This window comes from Coregonus lavaretus (genome assembly GCF_964263955.1).
Source record: "Coregonus lavaretus genome assembly, contig: HAP1_SCAFFOLD_3596, whole genome shotgun sequence".
In the NCBI taxonomy this organism is placed as follows: domain Eukaryota; kingdom Metazoa; phylum Chordata; class Actinopteri; order Salmoniformes; family Salmonidae; genus Coregonus; species Coregonus lavaretus.
Window position 1 is genome coordinate 30,767 of NW_028164570.1, and position 9,234 is coordinate 40,000.

The 9,234-nt window shown below is 47.3% G+C and overlaps 1 protein-coding gene across 1 annotated transcript in view; it reads left to right on the top strand.

The window, feature by feature from the left end:
• Window positions 1-1,997: 1,997 nt before the first annotated feature.
• The window catches only part of haspin (histone H3 associated protein kinase), a gene marked incomplete at its 3' end in the record, with an annotated part of 25,575 nt that continues 18,338 nt past the window's right edge, over window positions 1,998-9,234 (top strand). The window contains exons 1-5 of the mRNA XM_084191923.1: window positions 1,998-2,212; window positions 2,594-2,860; window positions 2,960-3,100; window positions 3,312-3,402; window positions 5,237-7,276. Coding sequence (XP_084048049.1) covers window positions 2,049-2,212; window positions 2,594-2,860; window positions 2,960-3,100; window positions 3,312-3,402; window positions 5,237-7,276 — 2,703 coding nt within the window. The remainder of the gene's footprint in view (window positions 2,213-2,593; window positions 2,861-2,959; window positions 3,101-3,311; window positions 3,403-5,236; window positions 7,277-9,234) is intronic.

Consider the following 9,234-nt stretch of genomic DNA (forward strand, 5'->3'; position numbering starts at 1 on the left):
TCATATACATACGAATATATTTAAATTCCGAACTCTGACATTGCTCGTTCTAATATTTCTAAATTTCTTATTTTGGGGATTTGCGTGTATTGTTTTGTATTGTTAGGTATTGCTGCACTGTTGGAGCTAAGAACATAAGCATTTCGCTACACCCGCGATAACATCTGCCAAATATGTGTACGCGACCAATAAAATGTGATTTGATTTTGACACACACTCAATAAATATATTTTGCTGCGCTGCACTGGCTCAATGGGACCCCCTGGTGGTTTCATTGGTTACATTTCAACCTTATAGAACGAGTCCCCAATGATTTTTGCTTGAAACTAAAACATGATTGATATACAAAGACTTTACGACATCATATTTGACCTTATATTGATATCGAGGTATCCATTTATTTATTTTTACTATGTCGTGAAAATTGATTTTGTATTTATTTCTATTTTCCACATGAAGTTTTCGACGCACATTCCGGGCCAACAGGCGGCGCTGTTGAAGAAGAGGTTCTACAGGCTTGTGTCGAGGCAAAGCTTCACCAAGCGGTGGCGTTTCGACCAATGAGAGAGCGTTGTGTCGTTTGAAGAGATTCTACAGCAGGGTTCTTCAATTCCGGTCCAGGAGGGCCGAAACACTTCTGTTTTTTTTCTTCTTCTACCTGGTAGTTAATTGCACTCACCTGGTGTCCCGGGTCTGAATTAGCCCCTGATTAGAAGGAGAGGATGATAAACAGAGGTGTTTCGGCCCTCCAGGACCGGAGAGGATGATAAACAGAGGTGTTTCGGCCCTCCAGGACCGGAATTGAAGAACCCTGTTCTACAGGCTTGTGTTGGGATGTAGTTCAGTTGGTAGAGCATGGCGTTTGATTCCCACGGGGGGCCAGCGTGAAATTTTTTTTTTATAATAATAATAAAAATGTATGCACTAACTGTAAGTCGCTCTGGATAAGAGCGTCTGCTAAATGACTAAAATGTAAAAAAAAAAATGTGTTGAGGCAAAGCTCACCAGCGGTGGCGTTTCGACCAATGAGAGAGCGGTGTGGCGTTTCGACCAATGAGAGAGCGGTGTGTCGTTTCGACCAATGAGAGAGCGGTGTGTCGTTTCGACCAATGAGAGAGCGGTGTGTCGTTTGAACGGGGAGCGGGAGCGGAAGTCTATCGTGAGCTGTCCCGGCTGTTGTTGAAAACGGAATAAAGACTGTTATATATTTCCATCCCGTAACTAAATCAACTAGCTAAAAAAATGCTTTAGATGATTAAAAAAAAAAGTGTGATAACGGACACAGACGGAGTTAATGTTTTGAGTTCGGTGAGTATGTTGTTGTGCTGGCTAGCTAGCTCCTAGTCTCGCAATGGGATTTCGTGACAGTCAGATTTTGGACGCTAACCTAGCTAGCTATCACGACAGTAAACGGTTGAAAATAAACATTGTACTGTGTGTCAACAACACACAAAAAAGTCGACTATATCGACGTATCTAGGGAGAGACTATTTCCGGTATAGTTAAGCTGGCTAGCCATAGTAAAAGCAAATCACTGAATATTATAATAATAATAATATGCCATTTAGCAGACGCTTTTATCCAAAGCGACTTACAGTCATGTGTGCATACATTTTTTGTGTATGGGTGGTCCCGGGGATCGAACCCACTACCCTGGCGTTACAAGCGCCATGCTCTACCAATTGAGCTAAAGAGGCACTTAGTTTTTTTCCATATGTTTTTCCCCTGTCGCTAGCTAAATTAATCGAGAAAAATTGAAGGATACCAGATAAGTTAAGTAACATTAGTCCTAATATGTGAACTGTCCCAGTGTGTCAACTGGGGCGTATTCATTACGCCAATTCTGTTGTAAAACGTTTCTTAAACGGAAGCATACGGAACGAAACAGGGAGGGACCTACCTGAATTTGTCCAATAGAAACCCTTGCTTCCGTTTTGGTTCTTTAAACGGTATAAGTAATGAATACGCCCCTGTCACCATTATTTGTCATTTGACAGTCGATTATGACCTTCTTGTTGGTGAAACTGACCCCAGTAAAAAGACTATAGATGAACCGACCAGGCCGACCGTTGTTCATGAAGACATACGGCAAACAGAACCGGAAGTTGGAGGCCTGGATCTCCCCTGACAACCGGAAACAGGTTTTCGCCAGCACCTCTTCCTCTGACCTCTCCGTCGCCGAGCCCTCCAGCCCCAAACCCCCGGCCAGGAGGTAAGAATGACCCGTCCTGAAGAGCTAGTGATCTGGGTGTGCAGGCTTTTCCTCCATTACTGCTCACCAGGCCAGGGCCTAGATAGATTAGATAGCTGGATCAGGTGTGTTTGGAGCAGTGACGGGTCTAGTTTCTCCTGGATTTACTTCTGAAACGACTAGTAGAGCCTAAATGTGTGCAGCAGTGATTGGGAATTCAAGCTCTCTGTGTGGTTTTCTGGTCACTTTGCTCTGACTGACCAGTAGTCGTCTTCTCTGCTCTGCTCTCTCTCTCTCTCTCTCTGTCTCACCATCTCAACTGTGACCTCGACCTCATTTCTGCTGCACTGATATGAAAACATCCTCTTCCTCTCCTCCCGGCCCCCCCTTCCCCTGTTCCAGAGGGAGAAAGAGAAGTACAGCGGATGGCAGCAGAGCGATGCGGCCAGCTAATACCAAAACCCTGTCCTGGACAGCAGATGGCAGTAGAGCGACGCTGCCAGCTAAGACCAAAGCCCTGTCCCGGACAGCAGATGGCAGTAGAGCGACGCGGCCAGCCAAGACCAAAGCCCTGTCCTGTCTGAGAGAGACGGACAGTGATGAAGAGAACGTCTTCATCGTCCCTCTTCCTCACACCCAACCCCAGCAGCAGAGCTGCAACACAGCCAGGTCAGACTGGTGTCATTTACCTTTTGGTCTTCAAATGGGGGTTTATCTGACCTGTCTTAGTCTGAATCTATCTGGTGTGTGTGTGTGTGTGTTTGTCAGGAAGCCAGTGTTGAGGTGTGCTGGTCGGAAGGCCCAGCGTGTCGTGAGCACCAGTGAGAGTGATGGAGAGACGGCGACCTCCAGGCAACAGAATCCCAAACGCCCCAAACACACCACCGCTAGAGCCAAGACACGCACACAGTCAGACGGCAATCTGTTCTAATCTATCAGTCAATCGATCAGGTTTCAATAGGTCCACTGTACAACAGAGTGTCTCTGACTATCTACTTGGACAGAGAGTTGGACATTTCTACAATGATATTCTTAGAGCTTAATGTATTCCAGAATGGATGGAACTTTTTATATAGAGGTCTGGTGTTAGCATGTTAATCATGTCTCTCTCCCCTGTCAGTCCCTCTCCAGTGTTGGCTCCAGGGAGGTATGTGACCCATCGTAAGGGAGCAGAAACCGCCAAACACAAAGCCCCCAAGAGGAAACTCAGCGTAAGGTTCCACTCCACTCCACCCTACCTTCCTTCTCCAAGGCCCCGTTCCACTCCACCCTACCTTCCTTCTCCAAGGCCCCGTTCCACTCCACCCTACCTTCCTTCTCCAAGGCCCCGTTCCACTCCACCCTACCTTCCTTCTCCAAGGCCCCGTTCCACTCCACTCCACCCTACCTTCCTTCTCCAAGGCCCCGTTCCACTCCACTCCACCCTACCTTCCTTCTCCAAGGCCCCGTTCCACTCCACTCCACCCTACCTTCCTTCTCCAAGGCCCCGTTCCACTCCACTCCACCCTACCTTCCTTCTCCAAGGCCCTGTTCCACTCCACCCTACCTTCCTTCTCCAAGGCCCCGTTCCACTCCATCCTACCTTCCTTCTCCAAGGCCCCGTTCCACTCCACTCCACCCTACCTTCCTTCTCCAAGGCCCCGTTCCACTCCACTCCACCCTACCTTCCTTCTCCAAGGCCCCGTTCCAATCCACACCACCTACCCTTCTCCATAGTGGCTCTGCTGTCCCCAGGCCCCGTTCCAATCCACACCACCTACCCTTCTCCATAGTGGCTCTGTTGTCCCCAGGCCCTGTTCCAATCCACACCACCTACCCTTCTCCATAGTGGCTCTGCTGTCCCCAGGCCCCGTTCCAATCCACACCACCTACCCTTCTCCATAGTGGCTCTGGTGTCCCCAGGCCCCGTTCCAATCCACACCACCTACCCTTCTCCATAGTGGCTCTGCTGTCCCCAGGCCCCGTTCCAATCCACACCACCTACCCTTCTCCATAGTGGCTCTGCTGTCCCCAGGCCCCGTTCCAATCCACACCACCTACCCTTCTCCATAGTGGCTCTGGTGTCCCCAGGCCCTGTTCCAATCCACACCACCTACCCTTCTCCATAGTGGCTCTGCTGTCCCCAGGCCCCGTTCCAATCCACACCACCTACCCTTCTCCATAGTGGCTCTGCTGTCCCCAGGCCCCGTTCCAATCCACACCACCTACCCTTCTCCATAGTGGCTCTGGTGTCCCCAGGCCCCGTTCCAATCCACACCACCTACCCTTCTCCATAGTGGCTCTGGTGTCCCCAGGCCCTGTTCCAATCCACACCACCTACCCTTCTCCATAGTGGCTCTGGTGTCCCCAGGCCCCGTTCCAATCCACACCACCTACCCTTCTCCATAGTGGCTCTGCTGTCCCCAGGCCCCGTTCCAATCCACACCACCACATGGTCCCTTGAGCAAGGCACTTAACCCTAATTGCTCCTGTAAGTCGCTCTGGATAAGAGCGTCTGCTAAATGACTAAAATGCAAATGTAAAAATGTCCCCTGAGAGATCCTAACCCCTGTGTCTCTCTCTCTGTCTGTCTGTGTGGTCTCTCTCTGTCTGTCTGTGTGGTCTCTGTCTGTCTGTCTGTGTGGTCTCTGTCTGTCTGTCTGTGTGGTCTCTGTCTGTCTGTCTGTCTGTCTGTCTGTCTGTGTGGTCTCTGTCTGTCTGTCTGTCTGTGTGGTCTCTGTCTGTCTGTCTGTCTGTCTGTGTGGTCTCTGTCTGTCTGTCTGTCTGTCTGCGTGGTCTCTGTCTGTCTGTCTGTCTGTCTGCGTGGTCTCTGTCTGTCTGTCTGTCTGTGTGGTCTCTGTCTGTCTGTCTGTGTGGTGTCTGTCTGTGTGGTCTCTGTCTGTCTGTCTGTCTGGTCTCTGTCTGTCTGTCTGTCTGTGTGGTCTCTCTCTGGTCTCTGTCTGTCTACCTGTCTGTCTGTGTGGTCTCTGTCTGTCTGTCTGTCTGTCTGTCTGTGTGGTCTCTGTCTGTCTGTCTGTCTGTCTGCGTGGTCTCTTGTCTTCCCAGGTTCTGCTGGCCCAGCTCAGCCTCAACTCCTCTGATGACTTCGTTCAGGGTGGAGGACGAGGAGGAGGAGTGGTCCAGCGTGCCTTCCCTCGCCATGCCACACAGGGGCGCCGCCGGGCCCTGGCCAGCGCTGACAGCTCATTGGCTGATCTGGGGAACAGCGGTGTAACCAACAGTAAAGGTTTCCTGAGAGATATCTCTCTGAATGAATCGTCCGATCGCTCCTTGGGACCCTGCCACAGGAAACCTCTGTTCTCCTCCACCCCCAGCTCACGCTCCCTCCCTCCTCCACACCTCCTCCATCCCTCCATCTCTCCCTCCACCAGTGGCATCATCTCTCTGAGCACCACCCAGGAGGAGCTGGATGTTCCAGAGGACCCCCTCCGTCCCTCTCTGTCTGCCTCACTCACAGAGCCCCGTCCTGGGCTACGCCAGCTGTCACCCTTGGGACAGGCATCGAGACAACCAGAGGTAGGAAACTGCGAAGAGCCAACTCGCCGTGGATCAACCAGTCTGAGGAGTAGCAGTAGCCGGAATGGAGGCTCAGTGATCCAAGATGGCGTCGGTGATCAGCTGAGCCTGGATCTGTTCTCTGTGGTTTCCTGTGAGCAGACTGGCCCAGACGGGGCCGGGGAGGAAACTGAGAGCGGCAGCCATTTTGTGTCAGCAACAGTGGGACAGGATTGGCTGGTTGAGGTAGTGAAGGAGAGGTGTCTGACACGCTGCTGTGTCGTACGGCTAGAGAGAGTGGACAAACCTCACGGCGACACCGCGTACTCATCCTGCATCGACCATACACGGTCACACAACAGTGGGGGATCTGTTGACCACACGCGGTCGGTGACTAGTGGTCGGTCCATCGACCACTCGGAGATCTGTGATCCCTCCAGAGACCACACGGGGTCAGTGAATGACGGTCAGTCTGGAGACCACATACTCAACACCGATCAGTCCGATGTCCAGATTCTCCCAGTGAATGACGGTCAGTCTGCAGACCGTGCAGGCAACAGCGGTCGGTCTCTGGACTGGACAGTGGCTATCAGCCGGACCAATGAGGAGCCTGTCAGTCTGGAGGTCAGGGCGAAGCAGAGATGTCTGACCACACACTGTCAGCTACAGCTGGAGAGGCTGACCGTATCCCGACCACACGGAGAGACCAGCCTGACCGTATCCCGACCACACGGAGAGACCAGCCTGACCGTATCCCGACCACACGGAGAGACCAGCCTGACCGTATCCCGACCACACAGAGAGACCAGCCTGACCGTAACCCGACCACACAGAGAGACCAGCCTGACCGTATCCCGACCACACAGAGAGACCAGCCTGACCGTATCCCGACCACACGGAGAGACCAGCCTGACCGTAACCCGACCACACAGAGAGACCAGCCTGACCGTAACCCAACCACACAGAGAGACCAGCCTGACCGTAACCCAACCACACGGAGAGACCAGCCTGACCGTATCCCAACCACACAGAGAGACCAGCCTGACCGTAACCCAACCACACAGAGAGACCAGCCTGACCGTAACCCAACCACACAGAGAGACCAGCCTGACCGTAACCCAACCACACAGAGAGACCAGCCTGACCGTAACCCAACCACACAGAGAGACCAGCCTGACCGTAACCCAACCACACAGAGAGACTGCATACTCCTCTTCCCTCGACCACACACGGTCAGATGGTGATCAGTGTTTAAAAAGCGACCAGTCCAGTGACCACAACACGCGGTCGGACAGCGGTCCAGCAGATGACCACGCGCGGTCAGAGAACGTTCCCAAGGAAAAGGACAGCCTTGTCCCTAAAGACAACGTTCCCAAAAGAAGGAAGGCGGGAGGTATTCTCAGAGAGAGCAAGCGGAGGAGCGTGTCTCGCGAGCGTCCCACCACCAGTAGGAAGGCGTGTGTGAGCGGTGTGAGTGGGAATCGCTGGGGAAGGAGAGACGGGGCTCCCAACAGCAGAGCAGCGCCTCCCCCTGGCCGAGCCGGGGACTGCAGCCTTACTGACCTGCTGTCTGCTCAACAAACACACAAGGTAATGTTTTTATTATGGTTCTGTTATTATATGGTGTGTTGTATATTCCAGGTGACCAGTGTGTTAGGTCATAGTGTAGTGTTGGAGATGTTCTATAGTATCATGTTCTATATCTAATAGTATCATGTTGTATATCTATAGTATCATGTTCTATAGTATCATGTTGTATATCTATAGTATCATGTTCTATAGTATCATGTTCTATATCTATAGTATCATGTTCTATATCTATAGTATCATGTTCTATAGTATCATGTTCTATATCTATAGTATCATGTTCTATATCTATAGTATCATGTTCTATATCAATAGTATCATGTTCTATAGTATCATGATCTATAGTATCATGTTCTATATCTATAGTATCATGTTCTATATCTATAGTATCATGTTGTATATCTATAGTATCATGTTCTATAGTATCATGATCTATAGTATCATGTTCTATATCTATAGTATCATGTTCTATATCTATAGTATCATGTTCTATAGTATCATGATCTATAGTATCATGTTCTATATCTATAGTATCATGTTCTATATCTATAGTATCATGTTCTATAGTATCATGATCTATAGTATCATGTTCTATATCTATAGTATCATGTTCTATATCTATAGTATCATGTTCTATATCTATAGTATCATGTTGTATATCTATAGTATCATGTTGTATATCTATAGTATCATGTTGTATATCTATAGTATCATGTTGTATATCTATAGTATCATGTTCTATATCTATAGTATCATGTTCTATATCTATAGTATCATGTTGTATATCTATAGTATCATGTTGTATATCTATAGTATCATGTTGTATATCTATAGTATCATGTTCTATATCTATAGTATCATGTTCTATATCTATAGTATCATGTTCTATATCTATAGTATCATGTTCTATATCTATAGTATCATGTTGTATATCTATATTATCATGTTCTATAGTATCATGATCTATAGTATCATGTTCTATATCTATAGTATCATGTTCTATATCTATAGTATCATGTTCTATAGTATCATGATCTATAGTATCATGTTCTATATCTATAGTATCATGTTCTATATCTATAGTATCATGTTCTATAGTATCATGTTGTATATCTATAGTATCATGTTCTATAGTATCATGATCTATAGTATCATGTTCTATATCTATAGTATCATGTTCCAGGTATCCAGTCTATCAGACAGTATAGTATTATATTATCATGTTCCAGGTATCCAGTCTATCAGACAGTATAGTATTATATTATAATGTTCCAGGTATCCAGTCTATCAGACAGTATAGTATTATATTATCATGTTCCAGGTATCCAGTCTATCAGACAGTATAGTATTATAGTATCATGTTCCAGGTATCCAGTCTATCAGACAGTATAGTATTATAGTATCATGTTCCAGGTATCCAGTCTATCAGACAGTATAGTATTATATTATAATGTTCCAAGTATCCATTCTATCAGACAGTATAGTATTATATTATCATGTTCCAGGTATCCAGTCTATCAGACAGTATAGTATTATATTATCATGTTCCAGGTATCCAGTCTATCAGACAGTATAGTATTATATTATCATGTTCCAGGTATCCAGTCTATCAGACAGTATAGTATTATATTATCATGTTCCAGGTATCCAGTCTATCAGACAGTATAGTATTATATTATAATGTTCTATATGTCATGTTCCAGGTATCCATTCTATCAGACAGTATAGTATTATATTATCATGTTCCAGGTATCCAGTCTATCAGACAGTATAGTATTATATTATCATGTTCCAGGTATCCAGTCTATCAGACAGTATAGTATTATATTATCATGTTCCAGGTATCCAGTCTATCAGACAGTATAGTATTATATTATCATGTTCCAGGTATCCAGTCTATCAGACAGTATAGTATTATATTATAATGTTCTATATGTCATGTTCCAGGTATCCATTCTATC